The 25258-nt window shown below is 40.6% G+C and overlaps 1 protein-coding gene across 1 annotated transcript in view; it reads left to right on the top strand.

The window, feature by feature from the left end:
- The window catches only part of WASHC2C (WASH complex subunit 2C), a 78564-nt gene that overhangs the window by 31495 nt on the left and 21811 nt on the right, over positions 1-25258 (top strand). The window contains exons 15-24 of the mRNA XM_040322181.1: positions 1199-1317; positions 1710-1802; positions 5131-5241; positions 6923-7045; positions 10997-11136; positions 13623-13731; positions 15996-16133; positions 16361-16534; positions 18213-18452; positions 24034-24141. Coding sequence (XP_040178115.1) covers positions 1199-1317; positions 1710-1802; positions 5131-5241; positions 6923-7045; positions 10997-11136; positions 13623-13731; positions 15996-16133; positions 16361-16534; positions 18213-18452; positions 24034-24141 — 1355 coding nt within the window. The remainder of the gene's footprint in view (positions 1-1198; positions 1318-1709; positions 1803-5130; positions 5242-6922; positions 7046-10996; positions 11137-13622; positions 13732-15995; positions 16134-16360; positions 16535-18212; positions 18453-24033; positions 24142-25258) is intronic.

The raw sequence follows: 25258 nt of genomic DNA, 5'->3' as shown, positions 1-25258 counted from the left end.
TCAAATTTTAGCGCTACACACATATATCTTTTCAGTTTTTAATATTTGGATGAAAGATTTCAAACTATCTCTATGAAAAACCTCACACAAAATGTTATATGTTACCCCCTTAGAGGCCTATAAAGAGCCATCTTTAATACAGCTAGGAATGGGCAAAGCAAGCAAATTTAAGAAGCTTTCTGAAGTTTTGTACTTTGCCACCAACAGTAAACATGCAACAAATAAGGCATTATTTTCACAGCACAACATCTACCACAATTAATGTAAATTAACAGTAAACTATTGAGTGGAAACAAAAGTAAAGCAGAGTATTGGTTTAAAGCATTGGGTCTATGGAGATTTTTAAGAATCTTAGTTTTTTGTCATTCCACAAGCGTGAGCAATTTTAAAGCGTGATATGTTGGCTATCCATTTACTGGGCGTAACATCTTTCATATTATACCAAAAAAATTGGGGTATAAAAAGTTTTTTTTTTTTCTTCTTTTTTTTTTTTTTTTCAATTCATTAAAAAAAAAAAAAATTCCCCCAAAAATGTTTTGAAAAGCTGCTGCGCAAATACCATGTGACATAAAAAATTGCAACAATCGCAATTTTATTCTCTAGGGCCTCTGTTTTTTTTTACATACATACAACGTATACATTCGAGTATAAGCAGAGGCACCTAGTTTTACCACAAAAAATGGGAAACTTAATGACTCGAGTATAAGCCTAGGGTGTCCATCTGCATACCTCACTGTGCCCATGACTAGACTGATGCTTAACATGGGAGTCTTTGGAAGGGATGCCCGGTTTTGAAGAATCTGTGCTCTCCTGCCGTAGGTCCCCTGGACCCCAAACTTGGCACACATGTAGCCCCACTCTTCCTCTACATGGGGTCCAGGGGACCTACAGCTGGCCGGTACCGGGTCTCCAAATTCCGGGACATCGGGCACAAAAAGGTGACTCGAGTATAACCCGAGGGGGGCATTTTCAGCACAAAAAAAATGTGCTGAAAAACTTGGCTTATACTCGAGAGAGAGAGAGAGTGTGTGTGTGTGTGTGTGTGTGTGTGTGTGTGTGTGTGTGTGTGTGTATAATTATATATACTCCAACTTGCATGTGTATCGTTGACTTCCGGAACACCCACTACCACACCATTACATTTTCGCTCAGTACAGGTGCTCTTTAACATCTTAAACATGCACTTTCTTCCTTTCAGCTAAAGCCAAACCAGCGGCTGATTTATTTGCAGAGGATGATGACTTATTTAATGACCGCCCTTCTATGCCTCCTGGAACAGTTGCCAAAAATAAAGTTGCTGCAGACCTGGACAAAAAGGTGTGGCTGCTGATGATTTTATATTGTCTTTAATTTCAGTTTTGCACTAATTGAATGGCATCCATTTGTTTATGTCATGGGTGTTTTATTTTTCGGCTATACAGTAAGGTCCCTACCTACGAACCTTCGCATTGCAAACTTTCAAAGATGGTGCACATTTTTGTTTTCAACCCAGCACGCTGAATTAAAAAAAAAAAAACTGATCGCCGTACCAACACAAGCGTTTGGTGCAACGATCTCCCGTGCTGTGCTGTTGTGTTCTGACGGGCACCCCTCCGAGAACACCATGATCCGTGCATTCGTTAGTAGGGACTTGCTGTAAAATAAAGCCCCAGAATGTGGTGGCAAATGTGAACAAAATTGCATTTTAATATATCTTTGTTTGGTTCCAAAATATACAGATGCCTGCAGAAAAACCTCAACCACCTGAACCTATAAACAAAAGGCTGGCCAAGGGTCTGTTCTCTGATGAGGATGATTCAGAGGTACAGTATTCTTAAATAAAAAAAAAACACAGCCAGGACAATTATTTAGCAGGTCTCCTGGGCAGAACATAAAAATGTGTCCATCCTTGCAGATAAACACTGCAGTCTGTGGTTAGTCAAAAATGTGTGGCACCTATCTGTACTGAACCATAAAGTCCACTGCACTTTGCAGTTCCAGACCCAACATGACTCGCTCCACAAGGAACAAAATACTCTTTTAATGACCCCTCTGTTATATAAAAAACAGTAATCTATTCCCAAAAGTATGCTAACTCCTCTAAAGAACCTTTCTTTATCATACATCACACACAGCAGCCATAACTATATGGGTTATACGCCACCTATAGGTAAATGGACACTGGCAGATCAATTAAACAGGAAGTCATCCCCTGTATAACCCCCTCCTACACAGGAAGTACCTCCATGTTTTTTTTTTGTTTTGTTTTCTGCCAGTGTCTGTAAGGTGGTGGTCACTGAATGTGATACATGTGCTCTTGGAAGTCTGGACAGTTCTATTAACCACTTCAGCCCCGGACCATTTTGCTGGTCAACGACCGGGCCACTTTTTGCGATTCGGCACTGCGTCGCTTTAACTGACACTTGCGAGGTCGTGCGACGTGGCTCCCAAACAAAATTGGCGTCTTTTTTTTCTTTTCCCCACAAATAGAGCTTTCTTTTGGTGGTATTTGATCACCTCTGCTGTTTTTTATTTTTTGCACTATAAACAAAAATAGAGCGACAATTTTGAATATTTCTTACTTTTTGCTGTAATAAATATCCCCCAAAAATATATAAAAATATATATATTTTTCCTCAGTTTAGGCCGATACGTATTCTTCCACATATTTTTTATTTTAAAAAAAATCGCAATAAGCATTTAGTAATTGGTTTGCGCAAAAGTTTTAGCGTCTACAAAATAGGGAATAGATTTATGGCAATTTGTTTTTTTTTTTTTTTTTTTTTTTTACTAGTAATGGCGGCGATCTGCGATTTTTATCGGTACTGCGACCTTATGGCGGACAGTGGGCTGCTGTTTCTCCTCCAGCAACTAGAGGGCACAGGCTTTGCTCAGCATGGCCTATTTCTATATAGGCAGGAAGTGGAGGGGTGGCTATGTTTGCCATGTGGATGGCAGGTTCAGCAGGCCCTCTTGAGACATAGCAGCAGCCCATGTATACTAATGAAGTGTGAGTTTTTACTGTGGGAGAAATGTGTGGCCAGACAAGTCATGATTATTTACTGCTTAATCCGGGGGGCCTGTACAACTGTAAGTCGATACACCCCTATACGAGTCAGTGCACTGTAAGGTGTTGTGTTTTAAAAATAATGTGCATTTGGCCTGCAACACGGGGGGCGGATCAGTCATGATCTGCCCCGTGAACCTCCGCTTGCTCAGCGGGGATCGCTCCATTGATCCCCGCTGAGCCGGCGGATGACAGGGCGGTCCCCGCACACTCTGCAGGGGCCGCCCTGTCTTTTCTCCGCTCTCCTCTATGGGGGGATCGGATGAACACGGACCGTCCGTCTGTGTTCACCCGATCTGCAGACGGATGGAAAAATAGGGTTTTCCTCCGTCTGCAGAATCGGAGGATTGCGGCACCGGGCAAGATCGGGTGTTAGCGGATGGACATCTCATAGGGACCAATGTATGTTCCTTTTTCATCCGTACACGGATGGATGAAAAAGCGGACATACGGTACGCCCGTGTGAAAGAGCCTTTAGGCTGCTCTGAAGCAGAAAAAAAGGCTGCATGGGATGAATATGTGCTTTGCTAATCCTGCAAAACTAGTATAGGGCCAAGTGCAGATGGGAAGGTGCAGTATACACGCTAGCAAACTTGTTGCTTAAACGCACGTTTTGCATAGATGTTGCATAGATTGGTGCACTTTAAGCAGTTGTGTCTCCAGAATGGCATGCATTTGGTCTGCAGGAGCTTTGGTTTAGGCTGTTTGAAGCATTGGATGCCTATGTACTTGGCTAGTTTTTCAAAACCTAGTATGGGCCCAGGTGCAGCATAGACAGATGCTTGAATAAACACAAGCTTGTATAGGCATGTTTACAGTGTTTGTGTCAATGCGTGTTGCGTAGACGTAGGTTTGCATAGATGTGTGTACATAAATCTGTATGCATGTTGCATAGATATACGTGTAACCGCATGCTGGCACAGATGCATGTTTGCATAAACTGGTTGCATGGACACGTTTACAAATATTCTTGTTGCTAACATATGTTGCATAAACGCATGCTTGCTTATTGTGTAAATGCATGTTTCCATGGGCACGTGTTGCATAAGCGTGTGTTTGCATAGACGCGCTTTTGTGTTTAGCCTAAACTCATATTTGCATAAGCACATACTTGTATGCTTCCATAAACGCATATTGCTTAAACGCATGCTGGCTGGTTTTTAATTTGTACTGCATACATATGTGCTTAGTTGCTTTAAACTGCAATACATACCGTATGTGCTTATTTGCATTACACTGTATACATGTGTACTTGATTGCCTAGGACTACATACATATGTGTTTATTTGTGATCTATCAGGACTTAACTTTTAGACTAAAGTTACGCTTTAACTATAAGGTGTATTTATATTGGACAGGTAAATAAAAAGCAATGTTTTTTTATGTACCTTGTCAGGGCTCGACAAAATCCGGGCGCCAGGTCGCAATTGTGACCTGTGCCTCTGTGCGCCATCACGCGGCAGGCCCGCGACGGCCGGTAATTGAGGCCGCGGCTTTGCGGCCTTGTGAAGTCCCAAGCTTCCTTCTGTGACCTGGCGCCATCTGGTGGTGGCCGTTGGCATTACAAGTAAAACCAGTTCTAATGTGTAATTTTTCACTGGCATCTCCCTCCCTCTAATTAGAACCCCCAAACATTATATATATTTTTTATTCTAACACCCTAGAGAATAAAATAACGATCGTTGCAATACTTTCTGTCATGCCGTATTTGCGCAGCTCTAACGATCGTGGCGATACCTCACATGTGTGGTTTGAATACCGTTTACATATTTGGGCGCTACTCACATATGTGTTTGCTTCTGCGTGTGAGCTCGTCGGGACGGGGCGCGTTTTTTTCTGGCTCCTAACTTTTTTTTAGCTGGCTCCTAGATTCCAAGCAAATTTGTCAAACCCTGTACCTTGTGGAACAGGTCATGTTTGAGGGCTCGCTGTATTAGTAAATACATGCCTGAGTTTTCATCTAGATATTTGTAATAATTGGGAAAATCCAGAAACTCTTCAGTTTCCCTGTCATCTCCCTCTGTTAGTTCGGCCACTATTTATCTTTACAGTGTTCTATCTAACCTCTATTTCTGTCTTGCCAGTCGGACTTATTTTCACCAAGTCAAACTGGCAGCAAGCCTAAAGCAGCAACATCAGCAGCACCTGCAAGCAAGACCAGTAAAGCCTTGTCTCTCTTTGATGATGAAGATGAAGTAAGCTTTTTATTTTCTAAAAATGTTTTTAAAATATCATTCAGTCATACCTAATACATATATATATATATATATATATATATATATATATATATATGTGTGTGTGTGTGTGTGTGTGTGTGTGTGTGTGTGTGTGTGTGTGTGTGTGTGTGTGTGTGTATATGTATATGTATATGTATATGTATATGTGTATATATATATATATATATATATATATATATATATATGACAGGTATAATGTCTCCACTTCCCGGAGACGGGGTTGCAGTGAATTGCATCAGCAGCTCGGCTCCCTCCTTTCTCCTTCCCCTGCCGCCGGGCCAGTAGGAGATCAGCCATGAAGCCATAATGCTTCATTACCGGGTTCGCTTACTGGCAATGGTGACGACGGCTGATGAAAAGATCAGCTGCTGTGCCAACGTCGCTGGGCTCCAGGACGGGTAAAGCTGGCCATACACCTATAGATTATCTGCAGATTTTCTATGGTCAGATGGAAAAAGTGGGAGATTCCTCCATTCACACAGTTTAGTGTACATGGAGAAATCTGTTGCACTTTTTCCCTCTAACCAGAGAAAATATGCAGATAATCTATAGGTGTATGGCCAACTTTAGTGTCCTTTTAAAAGTCAGCAGCTGCATTATGTGTGTAAGAGAAATTAATGTAGTAGCCCTAAACCCTTAAATCCGTGGTTCTCAACCTGGGGGTCAAATGATGATTTGCCAGGGGTCACCAAATCCTGGGCTGTTCCTGAAGCCCACACCTCTTTTGCAGCCACCCAGCAGGGCTGTCCCTGGAGCCCACAGCTGCCTGCTCGGCCTCTTTGCAGCCGCCCATTCAGTTCACAACATGGCTGGGGGGGGGGCAGAGACTTTAGGTCAGCTGACTGGTGAGAATGTGAAGTGGGAGACATAGTGAGTAACACTACCTGTGATTATCGTTCCCATTAAAAGTTTCCACTACAGTTTTCAGATCAGCAAATGACCTTGATCAAGAGCACCTATGTTGGCTGATCAGAACTCTCCCACCAGCACTACCACTCATCCCAACTCTCCCACCAGCACTACCACTCATCCCAACTCTCCCACCCCCACTGCCACTCATCCCAACTCTCCCACCAGCACTGCCACTTATCCCAACTCTCCCACCCCCAAGGAGTAAGGGAAGGAATAAATATAGAGAATACGTGGAAAGGAAAAGAGGGGGAACAACAAAAAAAAAGGGAGGGAGAGCAAGAAAGATGGCTAGATTGAGGGATGGGGTAAAAAAGAAGAAATTAGGATGGAGAGATAAAAAGGGAAAGAAAGGAGAACAAAGAGTGGTACATACTAAAATGTACCATAAGGGGTTTTAATACTCCACAAATATAAGGGTTAGGGGGGCAAATTACTTGTTTTGCCTTGGGTGTTGACAACCCACGCTACAAATTTTTTTACTGTTAGGGGTCCCTACAACTTGGGAAATTTTATCAAGGGGTCACAGCACTAGAAAGGTTGAGAACCACTGCCTTTAAATGGTCAGAGAAAGATTTGTTTGTGTTGCTGCTAATGCAAAATATATTGTATTTACCTATATGATACAATTGCAAATGCAAAAAATTCTGGTAATTCAAGAATTAAAAAAAAAAATTACAATTATGATAATGGTTTATTGCAATACATTTTGATAACTGGAATGTTTCAGGATTTGTTTGGTGCTGCACCAGAAAGTAAGCCAATGCCAGCCACTACTAAACCAACTCAGCAGCCTGTATTACCCACAGCCTCAAAAACCCAGAAGTCCACTTTGTTCACCAGTGTTGAAGAGGTAATTTTTTTTTGTGGCATTATAATGTATTTGTATCATATCATATGGTGAATACATGATTATTTTTAGGTCTTAATGGAATACTAAAATAAAACTTATTGTGTTCGGGTGTGTGTTTTTTTTTTTTTAATGTGTTCCTAATGAGGCCTGTAGCAATTCTTTATGTTGCCTGTAATGATGGGAAGGGCACCCGCTGGCTTTCCAAGGGCAATGCAGCAATCGCCTCTAACAAAGACACATGGAGCTAATAACAAAAACAGAGATCCCAAAACTGTTTTTGGATTTTCTCTTAGACCCCTTTCGCACTGAGGAGTTCTTCAGGCGGTACAGCGCTAAAAATAGCGCTGCTATACCGCCTGAAAAACTCCTGCCCAGCAACCTCAATGTGAAAGCCGGAGGGTTTTTACACTGAGGCGATGCGCTGGCAGGAGAGAAAAAAATCTCCTGTCAGCAGCATCTTTGGAGCGGTATGTATACCGCTCCTTCCCATTTAAAACAATGGGTAACCGCGGCAATACCGCCCGCAATGCGCCTCTGCAGGGGGCCGAATCCCGCGGCCGCTAGCGGGGGTTAATACCGCACCGCTAGCGGCCGAATCCCGCGGCAAATCCGACAGTATACCGCCACAGCGGCTCCCGTCCCAGTGTGAAAGGGGCCTTAGATAAAATAGATGTCATTAATACCAAGCTATTGACATTGATTTAAAGCACCTGTGGGGCTACTTGAGTATTGAGGTTGGGAACCACTGCTGTAGACCATTTATAAAGGGCACCTTGTAGTTTTTGTTCACTTGATGTGACTTTCACTCTTTTTAAATGTTACTGTTCCATTATTTCATTGAATCCTTGTATAGCAACAAGCCAAAAAAGATTGGACTATACAACGGGCATCTGCAACTACATATTGTGTACCAAAATAACTGTACAGGTATAAGTTATGCTTCACAAAAGGTCTGTGTTTCACAGCCACCAGCAGCTTCCTCAGGGCTGAGTAACTTATTCTGCTCTCTGCTGATTTTATGTATACAGCTTCCTTATGCCTAATCCTTAAAAAAAAAAAATCATATAAAGATCGACAAACCATATAAAAAAAAAAAATAATCAAACCAACTTTTTACTTTTTTACATATATACCTGAACTACCCCAGAGTTCTAATTGTACTTGCAGGTATCATTACATAAAAACATTGGTAGACATGTGTCCCCTGGATGGTCAATACTATGTGTCGCACTGCATATACATGAATGGGTGTTATAAATTGGAAAATGAAAATGCATGGTTTCATTTAGAGGAAGGCAACTTACGGTCAGTGATACAAAGAAAACCAGGAATTGGGACTTTAAATGAGGCATATGAAAAACATATGCCTCCATCCCTGTTGGATAACAGAAGGGGGAGTTATTGGGACTTTAAATGAAATGCGTTTTTAAGCAAAAGTACGTATATACTTACTTTTGCTTAAAAACGCATTTCATTTAAAGTCCCAATAGCTCCCCCTTCTCTTACGGGAAGTGAGGGCAAACTAAGATAACAATTGCAGTGAGGGTAATGAGATGAGATAACTCTACACTCCATCGCAATGCCACTGCACACAATAAGTAACGTTGCCATGCTCAGGACCCACAACTGTGCTCTCATGGATTATGTGTTCTCGGGCAAAACTATAATCGGTCGACAAGCTTTCACTACATGGGGCCCACCCCCAGGAACACTCTTCTGACATCTTTCACCCAATGGCCTTCATCATAAAGGTTCCTCCTATGATTAAGCCCTTTAGTTATGAAAGGGTTATTTTTGGGTTCTATATCCTTGCAGGTGAGATCCACCTTCTCTGTCCAGAGAAACATTGTTACTGCGACTAAGTAAGAAAAAATCCCAAATTTTACTCATTGGAAGAAAAGGGAAATTTTTTATGGTGACACGTTTCAGTAAGAACTAAGAAGGGATTTCCTCTTGTTTCCTGTAAAGGCAAATCTCCCCAATGGGACGGGGATGGCACGCCATAAACCTCACGAGTTTTAATTATTTCCTAGTCCAATGAAAGCTTAAAAAGCTTTAGGCTTTAGATGAAATCTAAAATTAAAGTTAACATATAAAATAAAAATATCTACCTTTTTAAAATGATCACATTCACTTCTACGTCTACATCTTGAAGAAAGATTCCCATTAAATATTCATGCATCTTGAAAACAAGGGTTGGTAAACTACTGCTTTGGAGCTATTGACCCCTTTTTTTTATTTTATTTTTTTCTAAAAGACAGTATTGGGCTGACCTCTGTCACTGATAATTGCTCACTGTTTAAAGTTGATGTAAACCCGAATCATGAAATTTGACCTTGGCACATATATCTGTAGTGTTTACTTATCTCGTTCCAAAGCACTATGTCCCGTGTCTTTCTGCTGTTTCGTTCTTCTGTTATCAGCATGATAACTGACAAGTTCTATGAGACGGGTGATAAAATCCACCTGAGATTTGTGTCGGGTGGGTGCTATAAATAGATTAGCAGAGAGCTTGTCTTGTCACGGCACAGCTCTGCAAGAATCTTCATTCTTCTGCTTGTGTGGAGGGGGGGTGTCTTTCCTCCAATCAGCTGTCATGCAGTGTATACCAAGATAACACTCCCTACTGCTGGATGAGGAAGTCAAATTTCTTACACAATGTGCACTTTCTAAAGCATGGGTCTTCAAACTACAGCCCTCCAGTTGTTCAGGAACTACAATTCCCATCATGCCTAGCCATGTCTAAATGTCAGTTTTTTACAATGCCTCATGGGATGTGTAGTTCTGCAACAGCTGGAGGGCCGTAGTTTGAGGATCCCTGTTCTAAAGAGTCTAGAAAGCTAAAAGACCACAGATAATATACATGTTAAACTTAGGGAGATTTGTTTCATCCCTGTGTATCATCTGAGGCTGTTCATTTCACTGGGTATAGAGAGAGGGTTTACATCCACTTTAACTATTTAAATACTGGGCACTTTAACCATCTTTCTTCCCAGTCTGCTTTTCAGCTTTCAGTGCTGTTGCACTTTGACAATTGTGCTAATCAAAAAAAAAAAAAAAATCAATCCTGATGTACGGACACCCTAATTTCTTGAGGCCTGAAAATTCCAGGACAGAACAAATATCCTCAAATTGCCCCTTTTTGGAACGTAGACCGTCCTGTGTGTATGTATGTATGTATGTATGTATGTATATATATATGTATATATATGTGTGTGTGTGTATATATATATGTATATATATATGTGTGTGTGTGTGTATATATATATATATATATATATATATATATATATATAATGTGTATATGTGTGTGTATATACACACACACACACACACACATATATACATACATACATACACACATATATATATATATATATATATATATATATATATATACACACACACAAGGCTTTTTTTTCAGGGGGAACTTGAGGGAACTCTGTTCCGCCACCTCTGGCTCAGATCCTTTGGTGCCTGCTCAAGTCTGGTTTCTGTGTTTACAAGTGACAGCTCTGCACTCTGTGTGTAACCCCCCTGAACTTTGTACTCTGTATGTAATGCAATCCTGATATTTAATGCCCTTTTAAGACCCTTCTACTGTTTGTGAAATCTGAACGGGGTCGTTGTTGAGTTCCTGCACTTAATAATAATAATAATAATAATAATAATAATATCATTATCATTATTATTATTATTATAATTATTGTTATATTTTTTATTTTTTATAACATACTGTGACCTGAGCAGTACAGTATCTGCATAGATAGAATGTATATGTCTGTGGTACAAAAATTAAGATTTGCTATAACAATTTGTCATTGAGTTTATAGCCAGTAGTCATAAAGTCAATAGCGCACAATAACAAATGTGAATATGTGATCTACCCAAGAGTACAAAATAACAGTAAAAATCATAAAATAAACTTTTGTCTGTTTATCCACTGTACAGGAGCCAATAAAAGTCCCTAATGACACTAAACCCGTTGAGAAGAACAAAACGGACTTATCGGTTCCACCAAAGCCAAAAAAGGAGGAAAAAACATCCAGCTTGTTTGAGAAAGACGATCTATTTGGTATTACAAAAGACAGGTAATTTTTAAGTATGAGTGTTGTGATTGAGAATATATAACGTATGTTATACCTGAGCCCAATCCTAATCCATCGCTGTGCCCAGGGCTGGACTGGGGCAAAAAATTGGCCCTGGACTTTATTCAGACCGGCCCACTTTAATTTTGAAAACTTGCACAAAAACAGTATATAAACTATACGCAATTGCGCAAAAAAAAAGTCAAAACATTCCACTGTAAGTATAAAACTGTGTTGTGTTTTTTTGGGGTCCCCAGAGAGCCCTCTAACTTAATCTGGGTCCCCAGAGAGCCGCTCCGTACATCATGGTCACCAGAGAGAGGGCGGGCAGTCTGCCTGCTCTCTGGCTCTCCCGTGCTGCCCGCCGCATGGCTGCAGAGAGGCTGTGGTCTGGGACTTGGGGCTTTGGGCCCCAGATTCGGGACTATAGCCCCAAAAGCCATCCCTTAGCGATGTCACTGAAACCGGCCCACTGAGCCAAATTTCCCGGTAGTCCCGATGGCCAGTACATGCCTAGCTGTGTCCGACAGTAGCGGCCCTCTCTGCTCTTTCCCTACACACTGGACATGGAAGCAGCAGGGGGAGCCATTAGTTCCTGCTGTTGTCAATCACAGCCTGTGTGGGGGAAGTGGGGTGCAGGGGGGTGAGTCATGCACTGTGTGTGTCAATGGACATACAGAGCCGGCTGCAGGATCAAGCCCACATGAATGCCCCCATAGCAGTCGGCTTGCTATGGGGGGGGGGGGGCACTCAGAAGAGCAGAGGAGCCAAGAGTAATCTGTACATTAACATTCTCAGTCATGATGCCCGATTCTATGAAAACATTAAAGCAATAAATGTTTTTATTTTTTACTCAATTGAATCACACACCTTCTGTGTCAGACGACGCTAAGCCCACTTAACGGACTAGAATCTGCATGGTTCCCAGTCATGACACCCAATCATGGTGATTGCATAAGGTTTCCTTATCTGCAGCTGTCACCATAAATTACTGTGTGTAATTTTATTACTGTGTGTAAAGTTTATTAGAGCATAAAATAAATTTGATCACTCTCTTTACCTGACAGATGGTTAACAGTAGTAAGTTGAAATTAGCTAACATCCTCTCCTTCCCACCCATTGATCTACTCATTACATTGAAACCATATAGGCTGCTGTTGAATCAGTACAACTTTAATATCCAGTCAATAAGACCACTATTCGGAAAATTTTAATGAGTATTTAAGAGACCATATACCAAATTAGGAGCCTTATAGGTCCTTTAACCACTTCGGTAATGGGCACTTCTTATTCACTCCCTTAGCAGTATAGTCAGTGTATATGGCGCTCCAAATGGAGTAATCCTTAGGGGTATAGCCTGTGGCTATATTAGCTTTATGGTGATGTATACATAGGTTGGGTGGTTGGAAAAGAAAGGGGTATTAAGGGTTAAAATGGAAGGCAGCCATCCTTCAGTGTGTGTGTGTGTGTGTGTGTCCAGAACTCTGCAAGACATGTAAGGTAAGAACGGGGGGGCCGCCGCTGACCTGAGTGTAGTATTAAAATGATGACTTTAATAGGATAAGATTAAAAACACTTACAAGATGATAAAAGATGCATGCTCATCAAAGTAAAGTGCAGTCCTGGCATTCCACATGGCTCTGCAGGTCTTGTCACTGTTCTGGATAGCTGGAAGGGATTGGGCAGCTGGCTGGAATGGATCCCAGTGTTTTCTCCAGGAGCAAGGAACCAGAAAGCTCCACACTGACGAGCATGGACCGTGGAACAGGAAGTGATGTCACCAGCATCTGATTGGACCAAGGCAGGGCTGGAATCTTGTTAATCAGGCCTGCAGTGGTGAAGGCTATGCGCTCCTTATATTGGCTGCAGCCCTGATTGACAAGATTCCAGCCTTGGTCCAATCAGATACCGGTGACATCACTTCCGGTTCCACTTTTATTTTCTTAATAGGCTCATTCCCCACAGTTATTACATTTTGTATCACTTGACCCTCCCTCTTAGATTGTAAGCTCCAACGAGCAGGGCCCTCCGATTCCTCCTGTATTAAATTGTAACTGTATTGTATGCCCTAACATTGTATTGCACTGCGCAATCTGTTGGCACTATATACATCCTGTATTATACTAATAATAATCTCCAGTTGTTTGACAATGTAGAGCTGTATACAGTATATTCAATCTTGTGAAAAAAAAAATGTTCTTAATTTACCGAAAAAACAACATAGGTAGTCAGCAGGTTTTTGTACAATCTGCTTCAATTTAGCAACAGGTGTGTAATATGATCAGATTGTACAGTGTTTGGCCAAGTTGGGATATCCTGACAACAGTATAGGAGGTGAATATAGCTCTCTTGTTACCATGCAAATATTTTCTAAAAACCTCTTGCTGCTTTTGCACTCTTTTGTTAGAAAAAAAAAGAAACTTCTGCTGTTTGGAGGTAAAGCTGTGTGGTGCAAAATAACATAATATATATATATATATATGTTCTAGCCAGAAGAAGCATCAGCGGGTTTCTCTGTTGTTTGAGGAAGACGAAAACAGTGAAGAGCCTTTATTTTCATCAGCAGGGAGCTCTACAAAATCCACAGGCCAGACTTTGGTAAGTGACAGGCAGCAGGGATAAAGGGAACTGTATTTTTTCCCTACAGGCAATGACATGACTTGGGAAGTGCTGTGAGAACAACAGAAAAGATGTATTGATGCAGGATGACCCTACTAGTTACTGACTTACACTGAGAGATCCAATGCCTTGCTAACCTAAAAGCCCTGACATCACTTTGCTTAGAACAATGAATTCAATGGCCAATCAAAGACTACATAGAAATACCTAGAAGCAAATTAGCAAAACAAAGTTTTATTAACCTGTTTTTATTAACTTGGTCTCCATGGATTTTAATGCTTTTGTCTCGCCAATGGCCATTGATCCTCTAATCCACAAAATGACACTAAGCGTCACTTAACACTGTTTAGAAAATGTATTTCCCTACAGAGTTGTTTTAGATTTTAAAACAATGAAAAGTCCGATCTCTGCCTCCTGGAAGTCTTTAGATTTTACTTATTTACGGCCATCACCACGTAACTATATTCGCTCCACTGCCCTTTATAACTTTTTGCATAGAAGCTTTTTGAAGGGGGGGGGACTTAAATTGTTTTAGCGGTAACGTGGACTACAATCCACATTGATGATGGTGTGTGTGTGTGTGTATGTGTATGTGTGTGTGTATATGTGTGTATATGTGTATATATATATGTATGTATATATATATATATATATATAATGAGGCAGAAGTTTAAAGTAAGTTGATACGCGACTAGACAACCACTCCTAACTAATGCAGACCTTGTATGTTATGTATGAATAGATGTAACATACAATAAGGTCTGAATTATTTAAGCGGCAGTTGCCTAGTTATTTATCGGTACTATCCATTCCATAAAGGGTTATAGTGACTGCTGCTATGCCTGTTTTTTATGTCTGGCTCAAGGTTTGTTTATATAATTTTCAAGGAAATTCAAGTTGTTAGTGATCCTTTAAATTTATTACCACTCTAAGTAGGGTTGTCCCGATACTAGTATCGGTATCGGGACCGATTCCGAGTATTTGCGGGAGTACTCGTACTCCCGCAAATACCCCCGATACCAAAATAGAATACGGATAATGGATACGTGAGACCTTGCTGGATGTGGGGGGACATTGCTGGATGTGGGGGGACATTGCTGGATGTGGGGGGACATGGCTGGATGTGGGGGGACATGGCTGGATGTGGGGGGACATGGCTGAATGTGGGGGGACATGGCTGGATGTGGGGGGACATGGCTGCATTTGTGGGGGGATATGGCTGCATTTGTGGGGGGATATGGCTGCATTTGGGGACGCATTTAAAAAAAAGTATCGGTATTCGGTATCGGCGACTACTTGGGGAAAAAAAGTATCGGTACTCGGTCCTAAAAAAGTGGTATCGGGACAACCCTAACTCTAAGTATAACTGTTAATGGCATTTATAAGATGATGTTGGTTATTGTTGTATTTGCCTATGTAGCACCAACATATTCCTTCTTGCTTGAAACCTTGACATCAATCCATGCCCCCAGTAGAGGTTACAACATTTACTGGCTCAAATTTGTTCATACAGTTACTCTATTAGCAATTTAAATAGCCGATTATCTTACTGGTATATTCTTGGACTTTGATAAAACCCACAATATAGACCCCATTCACACTGAGGGCGTATTGCAGGCGCTATAGTGTTAAAGATGGCAATCCTCCCTTAAAAAGCTGCTCCATTGTCTCCAGTGTGAAAACCCGAGGGCTTTCACACTGGAGTGTTGCGCTAGCAGGATGGTTAAAAAAAGTCCTGCTAGCCGCATCTTTGGAGCGGTGTGTATACCGCTCTTCCTCCGCTGCCCCCCATTGAAATCAATGGGACAGCGCGGCTATACCGCCTGCAATGCACTGCGGGAGGTTTTAACCCTTTCTCGGCCGCGAGCGGGGGATAACACCAGCCCCGATAGCAGCCAAAATGCGACGCAAATCCACCCATAGCGTCGGCGATAAAACGCTGCTATTTTTACCGCCGACGCTACGGGCGGCTCAGTGTGAAAGGGGTCATAAAGAGCATATACAAGCTAATTGTTATCGGTGATATGGATTTCCATGCCCATATTTTATTTTATTTTTTTGTCCTATTTATTTATTTATTTATTTATTTATTTATTTATTTATTTTAGCCCTGACCATCACAGAGAAAATTTATAAAACCCACTATAGTTACCCTTAATGCATTAAAATTCAGCTAAATAAAACTTAAGTGGATATGCATAACTTGTGTTTTGTGATCTTTTTCCTCTATTGTCTTATATAAGGAACAATCAAAGACTACTGTGAAAGTAGATGCAGAGAAGGTATCCTTGTTTGATGACGTACATAAAAACCCAGACTCTAAGGCTCCCGTTCCAGCTTTTGAGGATACAGTGCCACCTGCAGCGCAAAAGAATAATGCGGTAAGATGGTTTCAAGTCATGTTAAAACCAAGTAAAATACTTTTAATGTATTTATCTCCATATAATCTAATAAGCTTTTTCAACACAACATTTTACAGTTTGTTTTTGTTTTTTATCTATTTTCTTAAAAGGAATGCAGCTTTAAAAAATGTTCATATTTTTTTTTTAAAAATTTCCATTTTAAGTGCTATTATGTCTTTAAGTTCTTTTTTGATTTATGCACCTAGGTAAAATCTGTTTCTGTGAAAGAGTCAGATGATTTGTTTGCAGATACACCACCAACTCAGCCAAAGCCTAAGAGCACTAATGTTCTAAGTCTCTTTGGAGAAGAGGACGAAGAGTATGATGAGGATATGGAAGATCAGCTGTCAACCAGTGCCTCTTCGAAGGATTCTGAAAGGGTAACTGCATTTTACACCTAAAGTGGTTGTAAAGCTCTTTTTTTCTTTTTTTAAAATAACAGAAGTTTATACTTGCTGCTCTATACAATGGAATTGCACAGAGCAGCCACGAACCTCCTCTTCTCTGGGAGGGCCCACCAGCACTTCTGGTTATTCCCCTCTGGTGAGTGTCCCTAAAGGAAGCCAATTCCTATGGAGGCTCTAATGCAGGCTTGCTCCTAAGCATTGTTGTCTGCATCTATTGACACAGACGGCAGGACTGCTCCCTCATCACTGGCTTTGATTGACAACAGTAGGAGCCAATGTTTTTTTTCCGCCTCAGCAAAACCTGTGAGACCAGGAAGTGAGGAGAGAGAAGAGCTGCAGATGGGCACAGCGCTGGATCGAATGAGGGCTCAGGTAAATGTAAGGGGAGGTGAGGAGGGATACTGATGCCTAAAGATTTTTAACCTTGATGCAAGAAATGCATTAAGGTAAAAAATATTTAGGCTTGTATATAGAGAAGCATACTATAAAAATAGCCACATATTCCCTTCAGATCAGCTTTAGGCCACAAGTGTTATCATACAATTCCTGATTTTAGGGGGATTTAACTTCATTCTGATATTCTATTCCTTGGCTGTTATTGGACGTACTTTAGAGAATACAGAAATCTGCAGCAATACCGATAAGTCGTCAACTCTGCTCTCTTCTCCTGTCTGCATGTCACTTGTCATGAAACGTGCATGCAGCAATATCTGTGCACACCAGCCTGTGGGTGCAGAGACTGAACTTTCTTTATACGTGCACCTGTATTGCAAGACAAGCCTGCCATTTCTTCTGAATAAAGCCACTTTTGTTTTACTGGACTGTCTCAGCTGGTTGTTCACCCCCTCTGATCCCCTGCAATATATATAAAGACAGTACAATATCCCAAACATTTATATTTGAAAGATTATATCATGCAACTTCAACTTTTCCAAAAATTGTGACAAAGAAGATACTTGGTAAAAAAACACCCAGTGTCTTCACTTTTCATGCATAGTGCACATCCATCACCAGGTGAGGGGCCTGCTCAATGAAATTTACAACAAGCTCTTCATTAATTGACCAAGGTGCACTTCTTGTATCCTTCTTGGTTTACACAGATTATCCGTCCCATCCACTTGCCGACGCACTTCACAGGCTCAGCTCACATATCGTACAAGGCAGGAAGGCACAAACATAGTGTACTCCATTTTGTTTTTTTATTTAAAAACCCTGCACTAAAATGCACTTACCAGATAACAGAATTAAAAGCGCTTTATTAGAATACTGTCTCCTGCCAGCTGATCACCACAGACGGCGTGACTCCGGCGTGACGTCACAGGCTCGGCTCCTTCCTACTAGATGCGTTGCGCCCTGTGATCGGGCTTCCTCGGTAGGCCAACTAGGAATCCCAATCACAGGGCGCAATGTGTCTAGAAGGGAGGAACGCATTAAGGTGAAAAAAAAATTAACCTTTACAACCCCTTTAGAGAGCTGCACCAGATATAAGTTAACTGATAACTGTCCATTTTGATTTGTCCCAAATCTGTTCCTTTTTTGTAAATTTTCTATAGTTTTATGCAATGTTAGCATGATCCTTTAATTGCTTAAAGTGGGAACACACTTGTAGTAAACACTGATGACATCGAATAACGCCTCTTTTATTTGCTAGGCCTCCACTGAGAAAAGCACACAGGCAAAGAGTACACGTGTGTTCCAAGACGAGGAACTTCTCTTCAGTCAGGAGCTACAAAAAGATAATGATCCAGACGTAGACCTTTTTGCCAGTAATAGTAAGAAATCTGTAAGTTTTTTTGTTTTTTTTGATCTTGTTACTTTTGTTGAAATCGGATCCAAAATGTACTTTTCTTTCTTTGTTATGTATTATATGCATTTTATGTTAAAGTGGTTCTAAAGGCAGAAGTTTTTTTTTTTTTTTTTTTTTATCTTAATGCATTCTCTGCATTAAGAAAAAAAACTGTGTGCAGAAGCACCCCTAATACTTACCTGAGCCCATATCGATCCAGTGATGATGCACAAGAGCCTGGGCTATCTGTAACCCTCCCCCTACATTTGCTGAGACAGCAGTGGGTGCCATTGGCTCACGCTGCTGTCAATCAAAGTCTGTGAGCCAATGAGGAGAGAAAGGGCAGGGCCAAGCCACGGCTCCGTGTCTGAATGGACACACATAGCAGCGGCTCGGCTCAGCTACCCCCATTGTAATCTGCTTGCTGTGTGGGCACTCTGCAGGAGAGAGCGGGCAGTAGAACCGACGAGGGACCTGAGAAGAGGATCGGGGGGCTCCTATGCAAAACCACTACACAGAGCAGGTAAGTATAACATGTTTGTTCAAAGGCTGGAGCGGATCCAGATAGTTTCAAAGACAAAAACAAAAAACGCACCTCATCCCAATAAGGTAATGTATAGGAATAGAAAAAGGTGCGATTATAGTGGTGCTAAATTAATAGAGTATCCACATAGCAATCGTTTTAATATATTTATTAAAATATCATGAGTTATAGAAATCACAAGACAAACAAGATGTTTTAAAAACATGTGTTTTGTTACAAACTTATTGATTTTTTTTCTGGGTTGCTGGAGGTCCCAACTTGAGATATGCTGACAGTAAAGTGAGATGTTATTTCCCAATATATTTCGCCAAAAATGGCTTCATCGGGGGTTACACAATGACCAGAGAGTAGACAGCCAGCTCTTCAGAATAAAAAAACAACAAAGTATAAACCAAACATACATATATAAATAAACATCAACATATAACATATTTTTATCGTCTAGATCAGTGTTTCTCAACTCCAGTCCTCAAGGCGCTCCAACAGGTCATGTTTTCAGGCTTTCCATTATTTTGCACAGGGGATTTAATCAGTTTCACTGCCTTAGTAATTACCACAGCCATTTCATCTGAGGGAAATCCTGAAAACATGACCTGTTGGTGCGCCTTGAGGACTGGAGTTGAGAAACACTGGTCTAGATGAGGACAAAAGCTGACCTGTCGCCCCCAGATAGGAACCACCTCTATCCTGCCAAAAATTAGGAATCAAACCAGGACTCCATATAAAAAGCGTAGAGCCCCTAATCCAAATCTCAAAGCTGTTGGGGGGGGCAAAGCTCAATCGTAGGGAGAGAAAAGAGACCAAGATGTAAGGAACAAAATAATCCTAATCACTGCTAAGTTCCAAAATAGGATCATATTAGTTAATCAGGTGCACCGAGTTTAATTAAACAGGACTTACTGTGTTAGATATTTGCAAGGACATGCGGAGACAGACAAAAAGGCCTGCGGTTTAAAAATTGAACTGACCGACAGTTAGCAAAAGATTTAACTTGTCAGTTCAAGGAACCTTAAAAGAAAAGAAGAAAAAAAACGAAAACATCAATATTGGGCATGCTGGACAGCCAAAGCGTACCACTAGATAAAAATGTTCATTGTTGCTGAATCCGTCTTTTATTTTATATATATATATATATATCTCTATCTCACATGTGTTAATCAGAGTGCAAATCCAACAGAAAACAATATTTCCCAAGAAAGATATAAAAAAAAAAAGGGGGATGAAGAGAGCAAAAAATGATAGAAAAAAAGAGGAGATTGAGGATCCAAAAGGGACCCAGAAATGCAGAGCAAGTAACTTCAGTTGGCACTACCTGTGTGCAGCGTCGCTCCAATGAGGCTGTCCTGTGTCCACCACTGATAAGGTGACAGTCTGCCGGCATTTTAATCTCCCCAGCAAGGCCCGGTGTGTCTGACGTCATCGGGCGTGCGCGGACAACATCGGCGCTCGTGCGCATGCACCATTAGCTGACCGGCCTAATTCGCCTACAACCCCCAGGGTGCCCAGCGCCAATATCGCGTCAGTAATGACGCGATCGGATGACGGCTCCGAGCTTTTTTATACTAGTTAGGTTTTTATATTGAACGTTTTAGTGAGTTGCAATTGATTTAAGTGTATACCCCAGTGCTTCAAGTGTTCTCAAACTTAATAATTACTATGTATATAAATTGTCTAAACCAGGGGTCTCCAAACGTTTCATGCCAAGGGCCACTTTATTTTCCTTCAGACTTTAGGAGGGCCGGATTGTGGCCAGCAGGGGCAGAAAATGTTACAGGCCCAGCATCGGTGAGAATAAATATGGCCTCAGGGTTGGTGGTCAATAGGAGGAGTAGTATTAGTAGTAGGTGGGATATTAGTATTACTAGTAGGTGGGATATAGATATTACTATTAGTAGGTGGGATAGTATCCCATCATTGGTATCTGTGGAAGATATAGTGCCCCATTGTTGGCGTCAGTGGGAGGAATAGTGCCTCATATCAGTGGAAAGAATTGTGCTCCAAGGGCCGGATTCAGGCAAGCAAAGGGCCACATCTGGCCCTTGGGCCGCAGTTTGGAGACCCCTGGTCTAAACCATCAAACAACATTTGAAATTATATATCGACAATTAATGTTAACAATCATAATTTGCCATATCAAATAGTAGTGCAAATAAAACCGTGTATATAATAAAAAAAAAAAGTCCACTCTGAAACAAATTCTTTAACTGATTTGTTCAGTCGTGCAACGTTGTACCCAAACAAAATTTCCGTCCTCCCCCCCCCCCCCCCACACACACCCCCCCACACACACACACACAAATAGAGCTTTCTTTTGGTGGTATTTGTTCATTTTTGCACTATAAACAAAAAAGAGCGAGAATTTTGAAAAATCAATATTTTTTACTTTTTGCTATAATGAATTGCTATAAAAAATGGCCTGAGTTGGGGGAGTTGACGGACCACCTCATTTAGATATGAATGTGCTTTGTTGGAGGGTAGAACTAAGCACATGTGTGTTTTTTTTTGGCCCATGTACAGTCCAGGCTTTCTTTTGGAGTGGAACATCTTGTCCTTTCAGACTTGTTCTTTCATGTGTATGGCTGTTAATGCCTAAGACAAATTCAATATATGTTTAATATCCCACACACTTTGGGAGCTTGAAAATTGAACTTTAGTCAGGAAATTAAAGCGGAGCTCCAGCCCCCCCCCCTCCAAAAATTTATATATGCAATGTTACAGCGATTCACATGCAGTTCTGTGCAGTGCGATTTCAGTCCTATTCATTTTGGATAGACTGAAATCTCACCACATCAAAAGTAGGTCATACACTCATTTTTGAAAGGCCCTGCATGGTACTTTTGTACTGCATTTGCAACCTGTGTTTGGGGTGTCATTAACTTTGCACTGACCCCCGCAGTAGATTGCAAGGGCAGTGCGATTGGAATGCGTTTCGGGTAGCTGCAAGGGTATGCAGCTTTCCCGCGCTGCAGTCTAGTAGGAACAGGCCGTTTAGGGTTTATTACTGTTTTTAGAGTTCTTTGATTGGATTATATCTGCCTGGGTGTAGCGGAAGGCACTGAAGCGTGCAGAAAAACAAAGAATATACTGATATTTTTAGTGCATTTCCCACCTCCTCTGGCTGTAGAGAAATTGGTTGAAAGTGAAACCTTCCTGTAATATATCATAGGGTGTCATTTGTATCTCTAAATAGAACAAACCTGTCTAGCTTTTGTATCAACGGAAGTTTTCAAAATGTACAAATTAGAATTTTGCCTTTTAACCACTTCAGCCCCTGAAGATTTTCCCCCTTAATGACTGGGCCATTATTTGTGATGACGTGTGACGCTGTACCCAAACAAAAATTACATCCTTTTTTCCACCCAAATAGAGCTTTCTTTTGGTGGTATTTGATAAGCTTTGCAGTTTTTTTTTTTTTTTTTGCGCTATAAACAAAAAAAGAGCAACAATTTTGAAAAAAATAACTTTTTTACTTTTTTGCTATAATAAATAGCCCCAAAAAAAATGTAAAAAAAAGGAATTTCTTCATCAGTTTAGGCCAATATGTGTTCTACATATTTTTGGTTAAAAAAAAAAAAAAAAAAAGCAATAAGCCCACATTGATTGGTTTGCACAAAACTTACAGCGCCTACAAGATAGGGGATAGATTTATGGCATTTTTATTTCAATTCTACTCTACTACTATGCCCAACAATAGACGAGGGAACACCGAACTAGAGTTGAGAAAAAGAGAGGTCAGTTGGATACACCGTTTAGATACTTTACAACCCAAGGAGTTAAATTCAGATTTAGCCTAGGTTCACACTGCTGCGAATTCAAAATCGCGGTAAAATGCGCGATTTTACCGCGATTTCGCCTCGATTTTGCCGCGATTTCGGCCGCAATTTAATGTAAATCGCAAAAAGTAGTACAGGAACTACTTTTTGAAATCGCAGATGCGGCGTCGCACTAATTAGGACAGTGCCATTGCCGACAATTGCCGCCGATTTGAGATGCGATTTGACATGTCAAATCGCATCTCAAATCGTTCCAAATCGTACCCAGTGTGAACCAGGGCTTAGACTTGTATTTATTTTTGGAATAGTATTTCTCTGACTTTATTTTTTATTTAATTTTTTTGTACTAGCTTTTCCTGTATTAGTCTATGCATATTTTTTTTTTTTTTATGTATAATAGTCTATACAGATACAAATATGAAGGATTATATTTATATTGATATTTATAAGTTGTGTTTTTTTTTTTTTTTTTTTTTTTTTTTTATATATTTGATTTTATTATTTTATTTTTCTTGTTCTTTAGACGTATTGTCCGAGCAATTATATCTTTGTGATATGGGGGATTCAGTACACTTGTTGCTTAAAGTCATTCCAGTTTCTTGAACTAATATATAAGGAATTTTGTATAGATAGATGAATAGATAGCAGGGGTCGTCTTATACGGCGGGTCAGCTGCTCGGGTGCCTGCTGGATGTGTGGTAATACTGTATGTAGCTTCGGCTATATACCGCTTAGCCAATCCAGATGAGCGATGTATTCAAATGAATACAGAGCCTGCTCGGATTGGAGTAACAACCTCTGCCAATCAGAGCAGGCTACATACAGTTCGGATTGGCTTTGAGAGTCAGAGACGTGGGCTGATGATGTTACAGCCTCTGCCAATCCAAGCAGGCTTTGTATTCATTAATAGAATACATCGCTCGCTGTGTTTGGCTCCAGCAAGAAGATTAAGGCTCCAGAAGGACGAAATATGAAGCGTCGAAAGCCTCGGAAGGTGGGTTGTCTTATACAGTGAGTACAGGCAAAAAATCTTAAACTGTAAAATTAGGGGGTCGTCTTATACACCGGCAAATACGATTTTATATATATATATATATATATATATATATATATATATATATATATATATATATATATATATATATATATATATATATATATATATATAATTTTCTCACGTTTAGCTGCATTTCGTTTACAGGCGTTATTAATTTTTGAACTTTTGGGGGGAAAAAAACGTTGATTACTATCTGAAGTTTAGAAGAGGTTGTAAAATGTCCTGTGTACATTAAAACTAAAAAGTAGGGCAGGTTTCTATTCAAATAACCAAAAGGTTGAATTCTGCTTACTTTTACTTTTGCATTTGTAGAAAGAAAAGAAAACGGTAATTAAAAAAGACAGTTTGGATTCATCCAAAGAACCCAGCAGTTTGAACATAATAAAGAAGGAGACGATTGTAAAGGCAGAAGGTGGAGAGGTTTGTACAGCTTTATTACATATCATTTGGGAGAGTTGGAAATAGTTGGGGTAAATTTACTAATACTGGAGTGTGCAAAAATTTGGTGCACTTCTGCAGCAAAAACAATCGGCTACCAGGTACAGCTGAACTGGATTCTAAATGCCTACGTTTTAGTAAATCTCCCCCATGGTGTACACACAGTTCTTTCACATAATGGAGACCTTATATACAGGACTTAATGTTTTGATAACAAATGTAGTAGCATCACTGAATCGACCTCTATGGTAATTCTTAAACCTGTGCACCATTTCTTCTAGCTTGTATAGTTTAAGCGGTGTTACAGAATGATGCTTGGAAAAAGGGGCTAGTTTTTTCTTACTATATATCCACACAACAATGTGCAAAAGTGGTGGTATGTGAGGAAAGGTTTGGTAAACTCATTAGGTCAAGACCCCTTTCACACTAAGGCATTTTTCAGGTGCTAAAGGGCTAAAAATAGCGCCTGAAAACGTCTCTTCTGCAACCCCAATGTGAAAGACCGAGTGCTTTCACACTGCGCTGGCAGGACGTTTAAAAAAAAAGTCCTGCAAGCAGCATCTTTGGAGTGGTGTATACACTGCTCATACACCACCCCTGCCCATTGAAATGAATGGGCACCAATGCCGAAGCATCTGCAAAGCGACACGGGCGCATTAAACCCTTTCTTCGCCCGCTAGCGGTGGTTAAAAGATCCCCGATAGCAGCCGAACGTCTGCGCTTTACCGATAACGTGGCTTGGTGTGAAAGGGGTCTTAATGTCCAAATCAAATTTGAAGCATGGCGGCTGTTATTTGGTTGTCAAACTACCTGCCAACTGAGTTGCTAGCATTTCTCCGTTGAATGATGGGAGCTTAATCTTGACTTAACCTGCACTTCTGTTACCTTACAAAGTTTTCAAGTCAACTCCATTTTACTTTAACATACAGCTGTAATGAAAGTGTTATGTACTCTATTATGACCAGGCCAACTTTTGCTATACGGTACTGCGTTACTTTAACTGACAATTGCACGGTCATGCACGCTGTATACAAAATTAATTATAGATACATTTTTTTCCCAGGAAAAAAAAGCTTTCTTTTAGTGGTATTTGATAACC

Source organism: Rana temporaria, chromosome 8 (assembly GCF_905171775.1).
Source record: "Rana temporaria chromosome 8, aRanTem1.1, whole genome shotgun sequence".
Taxonomy (NCBI): domain Eukaryota; kingdom Metazoa; phylum Chordata; class Amphibia; order Anura; family Ranidae; genus Rana; species Rana temporaria.
The sequence above is the reverse complement of the archived record's forward strand: the minus strand, read 5'-3'. Positions and strand labels throughout refer to the sequence as shown.